The sequence below is a fragment of the Eurytemora carolleeae genome, unplaced genomic scaffold, assembly GCF_000591075.1.
Source record: "Eurytemora carolleeae unplaced genomic scaffold, Eaff_2.0 scaffold155, whole genome shotgun sequence".
NCBI lineage: Eukaryota > Metazoa > Arthropoda > Copepoda > Calanoida > Temoridae > Eurytemora > Eurytemora carolleeae.
This window is the reverse complement of record NW_019396666.1, coordinates 334721-352900: the sequence shown is the minus strand read 5'-3', so window position 1 is coordinate 352900 and position 18180 is coordinate 334721. Positions and strand designations below refer to the sequence as shown.

General features: G+C 33.1%; 1 protein-coding gene across 1 annotated transcript; it reads right to left on the bottom strand.

Moving 5' to 3' along the window:
* Nucleotides 1–921: 921 nt before the first annotated feature.
* On the bottom strand, nucleotides 922–17963 carry LOC111707103 (uncharacterized). The gene is made up of 5 exons (XM_023480102.1): nucleotides 17507–17963; nucleotides 16703–17012; nucleotides 9874–9950; nucleotides 8410–8463; nucleotides 922–2964 (listed from the first exon to the last, which is right to left on the bottom strand). Exons 1-5 carry the CDS (start codon nucleotides 17668–17670, stop codon nucleotides 1686–1688), a joined length of 1884 nt encoding a protein of 627 aa, XP_023335870.1. The 5' UTR covers nucleotides 17671–17963; the 3' UTR covers nucleotides 922–1685.
* Between the last annotated feature and the right edge of the window lie 217 nt (nucleotides 17964–18180).

Genomic DNA, 18180 nt, shown 5'->3' with positions numbered 1-18180 from the left:
ATAGTTTCCATTCAAAAGGATATTTTATACAAATCTAAGTTTATTAGAGGCATATTCACTTTGGACAGGTTTTAAAACCTCAGCTACATAGCTGAATATTGAGATTCCCTGTCTAGATAACAAATTCATACTCGGCTTCATCTCCTGCTTTATCTGTGAGCATCATAATATTTTGCACGTACTTTTAAAATTTAACAAAAATCAAAAAATTTTACAAACAAATTTTTGTAATTTTGAGAATCTATATTCTATATACCTTTCCTGGGGTCAAGTGAGGTCCCACACAATATTTGGTTCCGATCGGTTTAGCCGTTGTAACGTTTATTGGATACAAGCGGACGGACAAACAGACAGACAGAAAACAAAGTATAAATATATATAGACTGTACTTTTAGGGCGCCTCGCGCTCATCTTCTATTTTCAACTTTTCACTGGGACTCTATGTGTAAGCATCTTCTCTTTGCACAATATAAAAAATAACAAAAAAGTTTGCGGATTCAATAATATTTTTAGCGCATTTTCAAAATTCAACAAAAATCAACAATTTTTGGATACAAATCTTTGTAATTTTGAGCATCCATAAACTTCCCTGGGGTCATGTGTAAAAACAAAATCTTCTCTCTATTTGAATAAAAACTATCTGCTTGTTTGTTAAAAAGCAAGTTTATTTATTTAACAAATATTAAAAAGAATTGATTACAAAAATATAAGTTATATAATTAATAAAAGAAACCAACTTTAAGAGTAAAACAAACTTGTTGGATTCAGTTTGGTTAATATGTTATATTGTAAATATTACATGTATGGAGGGGGGTGGGTGGGGGGGTGTTATATGAAATAGATCTAAAAAAACGGTTTAAAAAATAAGAATTTAAAAACGAGTAGAAGTTTAAAATAAGTGCTGTTTTAACTTATTGGGGGATTGATTGATGCCCCTCCAAATTTGAATTTGGGGGATGGGGGCTAGACGTGGCGCATCTTTTTCGAGGTCCTTCAGGCAAAACTTTAAATATCTTTTAAAGTATAAATACAGTAGCAATGGATTAATTGAATAATATTAAGCTTAAGGATAAATAAATGTTTGTACCAATTTGTTTTCATTAGTGTCACCATAAAAAAGTAAATTTGTCATGTTTTTTTTAAACTGAGGTTTGTTTTAGTTTGGTGTTGACTAAGAGAAGTGTTTGAATGTAAGATTTAGCATGATAAGCTTCTCCAAGAGAATACATATAGATATAGGGTGTTTCAAAATAAAATCCGTATTTAAAAGTGAATAATTCAATTTTCAGTTGTAATTTCATTTTGATGACACATTAATTTTGGGTTTAAGAAAAGAATCTTTAAAATGTTTATAAATTTTTGAACTTTTAAAAATCGGTATTTATTTTAGGACACCTCTTCTGTAAATTGATTAGTTAGGTTTGGCTCTGATTGGCATCATTTAACATAAAGTCAATACTAAAGATTGTTATACAGCACTCACACTGGTTAGACGTGATAGAGCATGGACAATCCGTGCTTTTTGCGCGCAAAATTTTACATTTTCAATACGCAAAAAGTGTGCACTGTGCACACCTGGTGCAGGATACCTTCACGTTCATACTCGACAAAAATGTTTTAAATTTGAATATCTTATAAATCTTTTCAGACTTCTAGAGATTTGAAATATGCAATTGTTCTTCACCTTACTCCTCGTAACCATTATCGGGAAGGGGGTATAGAGCTAGACGGTGCAGGCGGGAAAACAGACCATGTTTGGGTTCTGTCTGGAAATAAAGTCGACCGCTGATGGTTCCGTTGTTTTTCCCTATTGGTTGGTCCAAATGAATTCCAGCCATCTCACCCTTGGCAAAGTGTACTGTTCCTATGTAGGCAATGCGTCCCTTCTTAGTACCGTCAACCCAAACCTCCTGACCCACCATTAGTGCGTCTGTGTTGTTGTTTAGAACAATATCAGTAGCAGAGGGACGACGAAGCCCTGCCTCAGATAACCTTCTTCGTTGCAGCTCTGCATCCTCCTCTGAAGTCCTCTGAGCTGAGGAGGAACGTCTATCTCTTTCCAATCCTGCTTGAGAACCCCTACGAGGTAAACTATCATATCCAGAGAGGCCTGCGTTAGAACCCCGTCTTGGTAGACTATCATACCCAGAGTAGTTGGCTGAAGAGCCTCTGCGACGGGGTAAGCTGTTAAAGTCAGCATTAGATCCATGCTTCTCAAATCCTGCCCCTGAACCCCGTCTTGTAAGACTACTATCTCGCTTCGCCATACTGCTGTGGGTGGGATCACTGTAAGAACCCCTTCTGCCTTCTGTCAAGTACTCTGACTGTTTCCTGGAGAAACTTGGAGGTTTGGAGCTGTTGCATATATGATTGGGAGCCATTGGACTTGATCTGCCAGTGTTGCTTGACTCAGAACTTCGCCGACCATTATCTGTTAAATGCTCTGATTGACGTCTGTTAAATCCAAGTCTGGGCGAAACAGCAGTTGGTCTGCCAGGAGATACTCCAAGTCGATTTTCAGAAGCTCGCCGATTAAGATTCTGGACATCAACAGCATTAGACCCCCGCCGTTCCATCAGGTTTCCACCCATTGACAGCCGGCGAGCTTCATTTGCCAACCTTTCAATATCCGGGTCCCGTTCTATCTTTATTTCTCTATAAGTTGTGATATTATTGCTTGGTGAGGCAAGAGGTGATTTACCCGGTGTGAATTTTCTACTTGGAATTCCAAGATTGTTGTGCCGTTCTCCGAAACTACTTCTTCTGTCAACTAAACCAATGCTTCCTCTTCTTGTCTCTGGACTTGCTCTGGAGTAGGGTTCAGGGGTTCTCCGAGGACTCCGAGACTCTGGCGTTGAGCTCCTCATAGGGCTTAGTGAACCTCGATCAATGCTGCCTCTTCTTGATCCACTGTTGAAGCTACCTCGTCGGTCAGATGGCATGTCCACGATCTCATATCCAAACCTTAAACAAATAGACATAGAATATGAAGAACATCAAATTTAGTTTACTGTTATTGCACAGGCCTGGCCCTCCTGTACTGTAAATAATTACTAAGGAAATTGTTAGCAATTTTTGTTTTTGCTTTAAGCAACCCCGATCCTACCCTCTTCAATTCTACTTTCATTGGATATACGTGAATTTAAAATGTCAGGAATATATGCGTGTTAATGTTTCTTGATGAATAACTTAAGAAGTCAAACTTGTGTATTCGCTGAATGCACTGAATACTCTCTATACAAGTATACTGCATGTAATACACACAGATCATCTGATAAGCGTGCCTTGATGATGCCTTATCAAGATGCAAATGTGACAGTGTGCTATGAGAAGACAGGGTGCTAAAAGGGGACAGGGTGCAAGGTGGGGACAGGGGGCTAGGAGAGGACAGGGTGCTAGGAGGGGACATGGGACTAGGAGGGGACAGGGTGCTAGAAGGGGACAGGGTGCTAGGAGATGATAGGGGGCTAATAGAGGACAGGGTGCTAAGGTAGAACATCTGGTAAACATTTCCTTGTTTAGAAATAAACTCCAGAATAAGCAGCAAGCTAGTAATAAACTGCAGAATAAGCAGCAAGCTAGTAATAAACTGCAGAATAAGCAACAAGCTTGTAATAAACTGCAGAATAAGCAGCAAGCTAGTAATACTGCAGAATAAGCAGCAAGCTAGTAGTAAACTGCAGAATAAGCAGCAAGCTAGTAATAAACTGCAGAATAAGCAGCACGCAAGTAATAAACTGCAGAATAAGCAGCAAGGCAGTAATAAACTGCAGAATAAGCAGCATGCTAGTAATAAAGTGAAGAATAAGCAGCAAGGCAGTAATAAACTGCAGAATAAGCAGCAAGGCAGTAATAAACTGCAGAATAAGCAGCAAGCCAGTAGTAAACTGCAGAATAAGCAGCAAGGCAGTAATAAACTGCAGAATAAGCAGCAAGGCAGTAATAAACTGCAGAATAAGCAGCAAGCTAGTAATAAACTGCAGTATAAGCAGCAAGCTAGTAATAAAGTGCAGAATAAGCAGCAAGCTAGTAATAAACTGCAGAATAAGCAGCAAGCTAGAAATAAAGATGTTTTGGGTGTAAACCCCGCTAACTCCGCCTGCGGGTAAACATCAATCAATAAAAACAATAAAAATAAACATTTTTATAAATCTGACCTAGCCCAAGGTTATACAAACCACTATACGGCTTATCTTTTCTTTTTCATCTTTCACAAAACCACGCTCAGGAGTCAGGAGGCGCAACTGTTAAGGTTTTAACGTAGGGCCGGGGGAGGGGGGGGGGAATCCAGAAGTAGAACTGAAACTCTAACCATTTACATTTTTTTTATTTTTTTTTGTTTTCCAATAACGTTATAAGAAATACACCAATTTTTGTTTCATTTATTCAATATTTGAAAAAATGTCCTGGTCAAAAATGTTGTTTTTTAATTTATAAACCTTAGAGTAGAAAATCTGTAAAAATTGTTGTATCGAATCTGCAAGAGGAACTAAAAAAATGGTGAATGTATTATTAGAAAATCTGATTTGATTGTACAGAATTTATTTAACCAAATTTTATTTTAAACATTAAAAATATTTTCAATGTTGTGTGAAAATATTGACTATACTAAGTTTCTCTATGAATCCCACAAAGCTACCAGTCCCCCCCCCCCCGAACACTTTTAGGGGGGAGGGGGTGTTGCTTCCCCCTCTAGGTTAAAATGAAAATACGCTCCCCCCCAAAAAAACTTGGCAAAGTTGACAGAATTAAAATCATTCCCAGAATTGTGAATTTTCAGTGAGCTTATTAAGAAATAAATGGATTGTGCTTGCTACGGGTTGGGGCCACCACCGTTTTTAGGTCCGTTTCAAAACATTTTGGGATTAATTGGGTTTTAAAAGTGCTGAAAATGTATTTATCACATTGAAAAATGGCCTTCTCATAAAATTTGATTTTATTACATTTTGCATTTTTTTTCCTCTGACCAAAGAAATTAACTTAAAACGATTCTTAAAAACTAGTCGTTTTGAATATCCATTTAATAGTCTAAAACATTTAAATGAAAACGATGCACAGGACGGGCCGAATAAAAGATATATTAAGTGGGAGCCAAACACAAAATGTGGAATAGAAAGACGACTGTTAGACTCAAGTTATGATTTTAGATAGTCCATAGAGCATTAAACACAGCATTTTTTTACTCAACGTTTTCTTAGCTACTGGTAAAACTATTTACATCAAGTACAAGATGGCTAAATGTCGTCTTCCTATTCCCAAGTTGTATGGGTCGGACTGTATTAGAGGGTTATAAACTGGTGTGAATGGCAAGGGTATATTTGTGTAGGCGTTTACTAGTATTTATCACATCTGTACACTGTTAAAACAAATATTGAATGACCGAAATAACTTAGAAATTTTGTAAGAAATTAAAAACATTTTGATATATTCAAAGCTAAATTTGAGCCATTTTTGTCTTAACAATACCCCGTAGAAAATGTGTCCTTAAAGGGACTGTAAAGGAAGAATGAAAGGGGGTTTAGGCTGAAAGCTAAATACTATAGCTCTTGATCGCGACCCCTGAGACCCCTGAAAGTTATATCTGATGTTCCTATCTCGAGAAATTGATTGTTAACTGTGTCATATTTATACGAAAATTCATATATATATACAATTTTGTATAGAAATGGTAGGTTTAAACAGAACATATTCAGCGAATATGCAACCAATCTGAAAACGAAGATATCCCAGAGAAACCTAATTGTAACTTAAGGTTTTTTACAATTATTATTTTATAATTTTTATTTTTATTTTTTAAAGATATAATTGATAATATTATTTATAAGTCTGTATGACGTCATCAGAACTCCCACCAATAGTAGTATAGTAAACTGGTCATGTGATACAGACAGAGACATGACACATTTTTATATCAATTTATCGAGACAGAAACATCAGATATAATTTTCAGGGGTCGCGATCAAAAGATAAAGTGATTAACTTTCAGCCTAGACCCCCTTTCATTTTTCCTTACATTTCCTTAATTTTCCGTTCTAAATTTCTATCAAAATGCTTCTAATTCGTAATGCTTTCTCCTTTCGATACAAAGAACAAAATCTTATATTTTAACAGTGTAGCAAGGCCCCTGAAAATGTTGTATTTGGAGTGTATGAGTAGCTAAAATATCTTACACTCAATATATGAGTCATCTTACACTCTATAGATGAACATACCATAGACTAATTATAATATAGACATAGATCTACATGACCATAGCTTGTCATATACGTAAAGATATACATATTCATAGACTGGTTATGTCAAATAAGTATAGATATATATCCATAGACTGATTGTATTATATATATATCCATAGACTGATTATGTCATATACGTATAGATATATATATCCATAGACTGATTATGTCATTTAACGTATAGATATATATATTCATAAACTGATTATGCCATATACGTTTAGATATATATATCTTTATAGACTGATTATGTCATTTAACGTATAGATATAGATATCCATAGATTAATTATGTCATATATGTATAGATATATATATCCATAGACTGATTATGTCATATACGTAAAGATATATATATCCAGACTGATTATGTCATATAACGTATAGATATGTATATCCATAGACTGATTATGTCATATGTCATAAGGCCAATTTAGCGACAGAAAAAGTATGATATAGATCGAACACATTATCAAGCGCAAAGAATAAATATGCATTCATTAGTTATTTCTTTCTAATCTCTATATCTTTGCTTATATAATTCAAGCTATGAATTAAAAATATTAAAGGTTTACATCATCCGGCTGCAAAAATATACAGATTAAAAAACTATAGTTTGTGGCAACGACTCAAATCCTGAAGTTTTATGTATTAGTTTTAAAACTTCACTGCATGGGTAGCAGGTCCTATTCACACCGGTACCCTATAAACATTTATCTGGGCAAATATAATTTGCAAGAAATGAAAGAAGGAAATTGTCCGAATTGACCACTTTTCAGGACAATGAAGTGACAAAATATTCCTTATCGTTGCTTTAATAAAGATTAAAAGGCACCCTTGTCAATCGGCCAGAGATATAGGGCGCTTGAAATCCCGTGTACAATCCCTTTAAAGAGGTTTGATGAAAAGGAAGCAATGAACCCATTACTAGCATTATAAGCATAAACTCTTTATATTTTAGAATGATTCAGGTGTTCCATTTTAGTTTACAATCACATTACTTACACACACACACACACAAACAGAAAAAGAACATTAACTGATAGACCATTTAAATCTTTCTAGATCTTTCCATCCAGATCTATCCAGACCTATATAGATCTGCCAGAATGTATATATCTAGATATAGAAAATAGATCTTTCTGGATCTATCTAGATATCTCTAAATTTACTTAGATTTATCCAGATCTATCCAGATCTATCCAGATCTATCCAGATCTATCCAGATCTATCCAGATCTATCCAGATCTATCCAGATCTATCCAGATCTATCCAGAGATCTATCCAGATCTATCCAGATCTATTTAGATCTATCCAAATCTATCCAGATCTATCCAGATCTATCCAGATCTATCCAGATATATCCAGATCTATTCAGATCTATCCAGATTTAATCCATATCTAACCAGATCTGTCCAGAACTATTCAGATCTATCCAGATCTATCCAGACCTATCCAGATCTATCTATTTAGATTTATCCATGCATATATATATCCTGATTTAAAATGAACCTTAAAAATATCTAATTTAGAATTGTGGTAAACGATTCTTGAAAGGTTATTTTTGTTACAACTTAATCCTGTGAAATGAGATCAAGAATTCTAAAAAGTAAAAACCTTTTTATGGAATTTTTAACCGACCAACTATCCATTTATAGATTAATTAATTTAATACACCTTTTATGAACTTAACTTTTTAGCAGGCGATTACAGTTCGCAGTAATCTTTAATTTATGATAAAATGCTAAATTTTATATAATTGATAATCTATGTAATGTAACTATATATGCTAGCTATAGCTGGCCAAACAGCTAGATCAAATAAGCTGAACTTATTTGAGAAAACCCATGAATAGCCCATATTTGAAAGCACTAGCACTTTCGCTAGTATATATTTTTTTGTTTGAACAATGATAAAATCAAGTTTTATGTAATTTTTTTTCCTTTAATTAAGTTGATACACTTAATTTTGTAATTTTTCTGTAAAACATAAAACCACTGATCTCACGCTAAAGTAATCTTTGTAAAATGAAATATCTTAATTACTTTAAAACTTATGATCTGCGTAGCGTTTTTCTTTTTCAAAATATCTTAATAAAACCTTTAAGTAGTGTTTTTACTGCATATAACTCTCCAGACACCTTGTCTTATTCGTTTAAAATCATATTTTTCTACCTTCTACACTGATTCAGTATCTCTTGTGCCCCCTCTATTGGGTCCCTTGTTAATCTGAAAATAAAAAATAGAAATTAAAGGGATTGTAAAGAAGTTTTCTACAACACTGCATACTCAATTCAACTACCTTACATAGCCGGTCACTCCCTTTAAAGGGATTATAAACGTTATTTGAAGTGACACTTTATTTTTAGAGTATGATGTCCGACTCACAACGATACCGAGAACAGTTTTGTCTGATCAAGATATAAATGTATTTCTTTATGAAAATTGATTATATTAAAGAAAGGTTCCTCTTAAAGGGAGTGACCAGCAATGTATGGTGGTTGAACTGAATATGTAGGAGTGTGGACAAATTTGTTATGATTCATTTGAGACATATAAAACGTTTACACGATGTATAATTACCGAGTTTGAGTATATAGTTAACGTTCAATATCATGAATTTGGGTAGGTACATTTTCAGAATCGGTTTTTTTTTTAATTTTTAAATAACGACGACGAAAAATGTAAACAAAATTCTACAGTAAACTAATTAGTTGTTTAGGAACAGGTTACGAAAATAATTATTCAATTATTAGTTTCTATAATCTCTCTTTATTTTCTGCAAATTTTCTGAATTTTTTATTGAATTAAAATTCTAATTTAAAGAATTTGTAGAAATCTGCTAACAAATTCATAGAAGATATGAATCTCAATATAATGATGAAAAAGGAAATAATCAGTTCTAACATTCATTTATTGACAAATTTCTTTTGAGAAATATGTTCCTAAACATCAAATTAGTTTACTCTAGAATTTTTACTATATTTTTTCGTTGTCGTTGTTTTATAATTAAAAAAAAACGATTCTGAAAATGTATCCACCCAAATTCATAATTTTGAACTTCGACTCTGCGTTCAAACTCAGTAAATATATGTTGAAGAAACGTTTCATGTGTCTCAAATGAATCCTAAAATTATTCCACAATACTAAATCTTCAGTACATATATGAAGAAAGGGGGGGGGGGTCATATTATCTTAATTATTCAAAATTATAAATGCAATGATGGTCCATAATTTGAGCATGAATAATAATCGATGAATGGCCTAAATTATCTTTAAAAATCTGCATTTAACAGTTTCTATTGGACCTTGTTCGTGTATATTCATGTGTTTAAATACAGTGCTACCCATCAAACCATGATTTTAATTCTTAATTTGATTTTCAAAGGGAAACTATTTTCTGTAAAACAACGTCAAATAAACTACAATTGATTAAATGTCGTCTTACTGTTGTGCAGTTTTGTGGGGACTCGACCGTAGGGTAAAAGATTTTTATTTAATTTTCTAAAAACAGGGATGTAGTTTAAACATAGATGAATCTACAAAAATAAGACAAATGCAAATGTTCTTATATATCATTAAAAACCGGCTTTTATTTTTGTCGGTAAAAAATTATAAAATAAATTTATTTTGAAGAACCTGAACAATCTGCTGAAAACTCCGTGTCTCGGCTCACATGTAAAATATCTTGTGCTCATTACAGATCCATCATTTTTATTATTATTAAAGATATTACGACTCCAAGTCAAATTATTTCTTCGGTACAAAACCTTTTATCTTTTTAAGATTTTAAATCTCATTTTTAAACACAGTGCACTGATAATATTTATAATAAAACGATTTTATCACGACATCAGCGTGTTGCTCATAATATTTAATGAAAAGAATAATATGAAGCAAAAATGTTTCAAGTCCAAAATAATTGACAGATGTGTCGAGGTGACAGCATGAAAAACTTCATCAAACCAGAATTAAGTCATTTCAACAAGATAAGAACCCTATAAATCCATTATTTCCCACCAATGCACTTTGAGGGGCAGTTAAAAAAAAGGATAAAATCTATTGATGCCAATTTCTGCAATAATTGCAATGAAAAACCTTGCAATTAAATCGTTGCGTGCAGAAAATGGCAAATACGTGACGAGATGAAATAGATTTGGATTTTAGTATAAATTTGGCATATAAGTACAGTGGGAACCAGAAAACATATAAGTACAGTGGGAACCAGAAAACATATAAGTACAGTGGGAACCAGAAAACATATAAGTACAGTGGGAACCAGAAAACAATGGAATGTTTTTTATTTTAATCATGAAATATTAATAAGGATTTTTTAATTTGCAATTCATGAGAAATCCATCATTTTCGTTTTGAAAATCAATTATTTTTAATATATTTACCACAGAAACACCGGAAATTGTGAGAAAAATGACGATATTTTGCACATTTTTGGAAACCGTTGTGAATCGGGTATGGCCCTCTCAAAATTAAAGGTCAATTGAAATTACAAAAATAAAGCTTAAACGGATATTTTGTTTGAAGTGGGAATTTTTTTGTGGATTTCGTGATCAACCTTTTTTCGATATCTAGCACGGGTATCGTATATGGAAAGAATAAATGAAATGAAGAGATTAAGGATTGATGCTTAAAAGTGGCCACTATGGATATCGAGATCAAAAGATCGGGATTATGAGTATCCTTCACAAAAGTTTCCAGCTCTCTTTTCATTTTGTTTATCTTTAAGCCTCATGTCAGGCGCTGTCACCAGCGTGATAATTATTTCAAATTTATGAATTAATAAACTAATAAATTAATCTTAGGCCTGAGTAAATACAGATGCCGGGTGATGATCGGTCGTAAACTTTTGACTGAATTAGGACAGACCATAATCCGACTTTTTCAAATGTAAAATCATCATATGTTCCACAGAACGCATATTTTTATTTATAGCAAATTATAAAAAACGTATTATGGAATATTTTTTTTTGTTTTACTTTGTTTTTTCAAAATACGTGATATTTTAAAGGTATGTTGTTTTAATCTCAAGTGACCCTCTATTTAAAAAAAATGACATGCCTTATCAACAACGGTACTCTTTGAACTATGATCTGAGCTGAAAACTTGTGAATGGTGGATATAAAGATTAATGCTTGAACTCCTAATTTTACTAAACTCGAGATTATGTTAATACGCTGTCGATATCCAAGAAAGAAGTTTAAAATTCAAACAATCAGCGTGTCAAGTTTGAATGCGCTCTTTAACTTTTTAAAAACCGGTTTTTAATTTTAGTGTATTTCTGGTGTTGATAGTGTCATATCAATTGAATTAATGATCGATTGACCGAACGTAAGTTTTGGATTAATGTTTATCAAGACTAACGTTCAAAAGGACTATAGTCCTCAAATGTGATAAAATTTGTTTTTCAATAAACTCATATTAACATGATTAAGTTTATATTTGTTTAAATGCTCTTAAAGTCAGCTTGTGAATAGCTGACTTAAGATGAATCGGATATTAGTCCAATTAGTAACTCTTATGCAGTAGGGGTATCCAAAAAGAGAGGATTAAGAAGAAAATCAAAAGTGTGTCCATTGGATACACAGATTAAGTAATCGGGATTAAGGATATCTCATTCTAAAGTTTTCAGCTCTGATCAGTAATGTTGAAGGTATATGTCCGTCCGTTTCCTAGAAAAGTGTGTAATTCTTAAAAACTCCTCCTTTGTTTCTATCATTTTGCTGGGGATCTTTATTCGAAGAATAAAACATCTACTCTACAGTCCTTTTAAGTTGTGTCTGTTGTCAGAGCTCAGATTTCAGATCTTGGATTTATGTTTGTTTTCTGGAACAATACCATGCTTATTTTAAATTGAACTAAAAACTAAATGAAAAAACTAGCAGGGGGGATTTGAATGAGGAAAACAGCAAGATAATTTAAAAACCTGTGTACAGTGTAAGGTGTACAAACAAAAGGGAAAAAAACACTGAAAACAAATCTTTGGTTTCAACTTCAAAACTTAAATAGCAGTTTTATAATCAAATTTTAAAGTACAGGGTGTTCCACTAAGCATGACAGTTGAAGGACGACAGAAAAGGTTATACTTGATTTTTGAGGACAAAGTGTGTATCATAAAAAAAGGTTGAGCAACTTCAAAGATTTTCAGGAGATACAGGATTACCCTCAGAGGATGAAACTTCACCAGACTCGACTGTATACGTAATTTAATCTGTCTATTTTCTTATATTTCGGATTCTCTGCAATTTTAAACTGGTTTCTTTCCTTGCCATGTCAGTAAATTGCCAATTGAAAGACAATATTCAAGGCGAAAGACTTTATTTAACCTTTTTTATCGCTGTCTTTTACGAGTTTCAGGTCGTCTTTATAGACTCTTTCTTTGTGGGTAACCCTGTAGCAGTTAAGGATCAAAGACAATCTTTAAGTCTGCTCTCAGGACGCCATGTAAAGGGAAGAAAACAAAAAGAGACAAAATTAAAAACAAGAAGAAATTATGATAAGACGAAAAGAGACAAATTGAAAAAACAAAAAGATAGTGTAATTGCAAAGAAAAATCAAGAAAGTATATTCATGGATGGGAAAATACAAATGAAAAAAAAGAAAGTATATTTATAGCGGGGAAAATACAAAATGAAAAAAAGAAAGTATAACTTTAAAAAGGAGAAATGTTTGAGGTTTGAATGCAGTTTAATGAAAAAGGGAGTGGACGGTTGAGTGGGAGTGAACATATGGTGATGGTTTAAGATGCATTGCATATATTGCATATTANAATATTATACACCGGCCAAACATTTTAGGGTCATAATATTATACACTGGCCAAACATTTTAGGATCATAATATTATACACTGGCCAGCTATCTTAGGATCATAATATTATACACTGGCCAAACATTTTAGGATCGTAATATTATAAACTGGCCAAACATTTTAGGATCATAATATTATACACCGGCCAAATATCTTAGGATCATAATATTATACACCGGCCAAATATCTTAGGATCGTAATATTATACACTGGCCAAACATTTTAGGATCATAATATTATACACCGGCCAAACATTTTAGGGTCATAATATTATACACTGGCCAAACATTTTAGGATCATAGTATTATACACTGGCCAAACATTTTAGGATCATAATATTATACACTGGCCAAACATTTTAGGATCATAATATATACTGGCCAAATATCTTAGGATTTTAATAATATGCACCGGCCAAATATCTTAGGATCATAATATTATACACTGGCCAAATATCTTAGGATCATAATATTATACACTGGCCAAATATCTTAGGATTTTAATAATATACACTGGCCAAATATCTTAGGATTTTAATAATATACACTGGCCAAATATCTTAAGATCATAATATTATACACTGGCCAAATATCTTAGAATTTTAATAATATACACTGGCCAAATATCTTAGGATCATAATATTATACACTGGCCAAATATCTTAGGATCATTTTAATAATATACACTGGCCAAATATCTTAGGATCATAATATTATACACTGGCCAAATATCTTAGGATCATAATAATATACACTGGCCAAACTTTTCAGGTAGATCTTATGATTTACAGTCTTATGATTTTACTGCTTGTAAAGTATAATAAAGCTTGGATTCGTAAATTAAGAAAGAAAAAAAAATTCGATCAGCTCAAGTTACACAACATGTGAAAATGAACTGTAGATTTTTAGTTACGTTTTTTTAATATGTTTTATTGTTTAAAATGTTTAATCATAAAACTATTGAAATAGACTATTAGCGTAATTTCAAGTGAAGCTATTCATTTATAAAGTGGCATTTTCGAATGCGAACCAAAGCTTTCACTGATAAGATTGTAGTTTCTTTATAAAGTTATTTGCACATTTCATTTTATATACAATGGAAGAAATTGTCAGAATCAAACACTTTTCAAACTTGAAAAAAAGACTCTATCTTCCACATTATTAATTAGATAAAGCTGTAAATGGAAGTTCACTTGAAAATACAACAGTAGTCTTTTAAAGCTTGAAATTTAAAGTATTAATTATTTATAAGTATTAAAGTTGTAATGAACTCTATTGCTATACCAGCAGTAGCAATTAAAAACGTTTAAATTGGAAATAAATTAGTGTTTTTAAGCTTGCCATTTGGCATTCCAGATTAGGACTTAGGTCTTAGAAGTATGCTTAAAGTATTAAAACTAAAGGGACTGTCAACGAAATAAAGAGATTATTTTATATTCGGAATACTCAGTTATTCCCTCATATTTCAAACAGTCCCTTTAAGATTTTTACAAGAGATTGAACACTACTGGAACCCATAAAACTTTGAAATAAATTTACGACTGTTGGACTAAGTTATGATTTTCAGTAGTCTCGTTTGGACATATAACAGCGTAATCGCTCAGTTATACAGACTCATTTCAAACATGACTTAATGATTATATATATATATATATATAATGGTATAAAACTAGTTGCCTTATAACAACTTCAAATAAAAACATAACCTTGCCCGCCTTAGGAACAAATTTAATGGTTCATAACAATAATAAATAAATATTTTATGCAAGGTCAAACCTTCTGTAAAGTTAATCCCTCCAGAAATCTCTAATCCATATCTATTTTGTTGTCCAACGGATCAATTTAATCCTTCCTTGATGTTAAGCCTCATTTAAAAAAAGTTATAATCGTATTGCATCGTAGACTTTTGCATAAATTCAGATTTTATTATCTATAAACTATATTTTGGGGATGGATGGGCCTTTTCGTTTTCGGAAAGTATATTTCTAACACTTAGTTTCTTTTTTCATTTCTTTATTCTAAAATCTAAGGTGCGGTAGTTTTTATAGCAACATCAAAAGATTTTTTGCGGCCTGTTATTAATTGCATTAATTATATATTGCAAGTTGCTTGCCTAATTATACTAAAATATCTATAAAAACCTAAAACCATTTTAGAATGAATGAATAGGCAATATCGTAATATAAAAGCCTTTTTTTTATCGAATATTGTTATTATTTGATGTAATTACTGTCCAGATGAAAATTGATTATTTTTTAAAGTAGACCTTACAGAATCGAACATACCACTGATACTGATCAGGACAAATTAGAGGTCCTGGTTTAAACCCAATGATTTGTAACTTAAAAACCCATTTTGGCCCATTTTATTATGATTTTTTTTGGATTTGCTATTTTATCCTTTTTGATAAAGTATATATAAACGCTTTTTTGCCGAAATTTGAATGAGAGGTCAAAACTCAAAATATGAAAATATTCTGATACAAACCGATGCATATAGTTTTACGTGCACTATTATAAGGGACTGTAAGCGTAATTTCGAGTGGTCCTCCATGCAAAGATGGCGCTGCCCGATTTAAAAATTACCCTTAAAAGCTTTATTTTATCCAGTATGAATTTAAAATATCCATGTTTTTATTTCTTTAAACTGTTTCTTTTCATTTGTGGGATCTCTGCGAAGAAGAAACAATGGAGAAAATATTAAAATTAAACACAACGGAATCTTCCATATTTTTGATCCGATTAAGGTGTCCAGAGTACCGTTCTAAATTGTGCATTGCTATCTTTGCATAAACGGTCGCATGATCAAGTATGAATTAGATATTCATGTTTTTGTTTCTTTCATCAGTTCATTTTCATTTATGGTTTCTCTGCAAACGTGAATAGCGCTTTTTATGCTTACAAGAAGCAATGGCAAATTTGTCAAAACTAACGTTGTGAATCGGGCATTGTAATCTTTGCATGGAGGGACACTAGAAATTTCGGCGCTTTCAGAGTAGAAGGGAGAGGGTCTTCAAGTGTGAGAGGTGGGGCTTGTAAATATTGCATTTAAGTTTTAGCAACGTGGCTTTGCAAAACTGCTCGCTTTTCAAACATATGTAACGAAGGAGTGTAAATTAACTTGTTAGTTTTACAAGATTTATATCTTCAAAGTAACCCGCCTTTCTGTCTCAGACTCAAGGAATCAATTCAAAAATCAAAACAAAAAAGCATTTTTTTACAGGGTTATTCACGAAGATGAGAGTGCAAAGACCTTTGAAACTTAGTAATAACGATCTCAAAGAGGTCTAAAATCTTCAGCCTCGAATAAAGTCTTTTAATGGCTGATTTAAAGATTTTGCAAAGGAAGAAGCAATTTTACAGATGCAAGGGGATCATAGATATATTGAAACAGTCAGAATAAATTCTGTAGTATTATCCTTTATGGATCCCTGTAGTTTTTCTTCAAGAGGACTCCTTTTAAAATAGTCTTCATTTTCATTACAATTCAGTCCATAAATACTTTTTTATTGTTATTAATGTAAAGGTATTCTTATCATTATAAATATATCACATATTAACATATTATTATGATTATGATTATTATTATTATTATTATTATTATTATTATTATTATTATTATTATTATTATTATTATTATTATTATACCTATTGGTTCGTCTAAGAATACTCCAGCCCATTCCCCTGGTCCAAACTTAGTTTCTCCAATAAACTGAATTCTGCCTGGTTTAACACCATCCACATAAACCCGCTGCCCGATAATAAATGAATCTGTGTCCTCAGTGAGAACCTGAGCGGCCGACGGACGCCGATTGACCCCGGCCTCCGAAAAACGACGTTTCTGTTCCTCCATGATAAGATTATCAACCTGGGACGGACGTTTGCTCTCCATGAGTAGCTCAGACCTGGAACTAGGACGAGAGTTTCCGAATGCAGATTTCAACTCCAGATCCGTTCTACAATACAGCATACACTTCACTTTTTAGTTGGATAAAAGGGACAGTTAACTGTTTTTAATGGGTTATGTTTGTTTACATTGCATTTTGAGACGATTTTTAACTCCGCTGTGATTCACACATCATTTAAAGGTGAAAAGAAATTAAAGTTTTTCCACAAACTCTTATTTTCTAATCCTATATCTTTGCAACCCAAATTGTTAGATCAAATTATCTAGGTTTGAATTTTCAAAGTTTAACACTATCAGGCTGCAAAGATATAGGAATTAGAAAATTTCATTTGTGGCAAAGACTAAATTCCTTTGATAGGTTGTGAAGAAGAAAAGTTTTTAATTTGAAGAACATATTTTCAGGGGTGTAAACAAGGAAAAGGGGTCTGTTGGTGCTAAGCCTCCACCTGAAACGCCCCTTGAAAACGAGTTAAGCCCTCCCCTTCGGCAAATTTTGTATACGCCCATGCATGTTCTGATAATTGAGTGAGAGTATGATGTTTCCTTGAGCTAGGTCTAGAACTCCCTAAGGATCCTCTATGCTCCTGCTCCGGTCTTACTCCAGGTCTAGAGAAGGGTTTAGGAGAACTGCTCTGGGTTGAGTTTGAGTATCTGCGTGCAGCATTGAGTAGGTTCTGCATATCAGGGTCTGGATAATCCCGAGACATTTTTAAACCTTTCACTAGCTCCCTATCTATCTATCTTGAGCCTGATCTAATTGTCCGCCCACGAATTGTCTACTACGTCACTAAGTATGGATGTATGTGTGTTTGGAGCCGGCAGGTAACCTACTGCCTGTATATACAGCCTGGAGTTCAACCCTCTAGTATAGTGTAGGCGGATAGAACGCAAAAAACAAAGATTTCCCCGACATATTTTTTCAAGCTTCCAAATCCTTCAATCTGCACTTGGATAAACTAACTTTAAGGGTTCTTCACCAAAATAAGATTTAGCTTTGCAACCAGGTGGGTGGCCTGATGAGTCATACATCGACCTAAACACTGACGCAGTCAGTTACGCACTGCTCATTCTCATACGCACGCTCATACGCGCGTACGATATATTGTCACAAATTCCTGAAAACTGGCCAAGTGGAGATAAACATTGAGCACTCAAATCAACGCGCATTTTTATGGACAAATCTTAAAATCTTAAAATGCGCGAATACAAAGAATCCA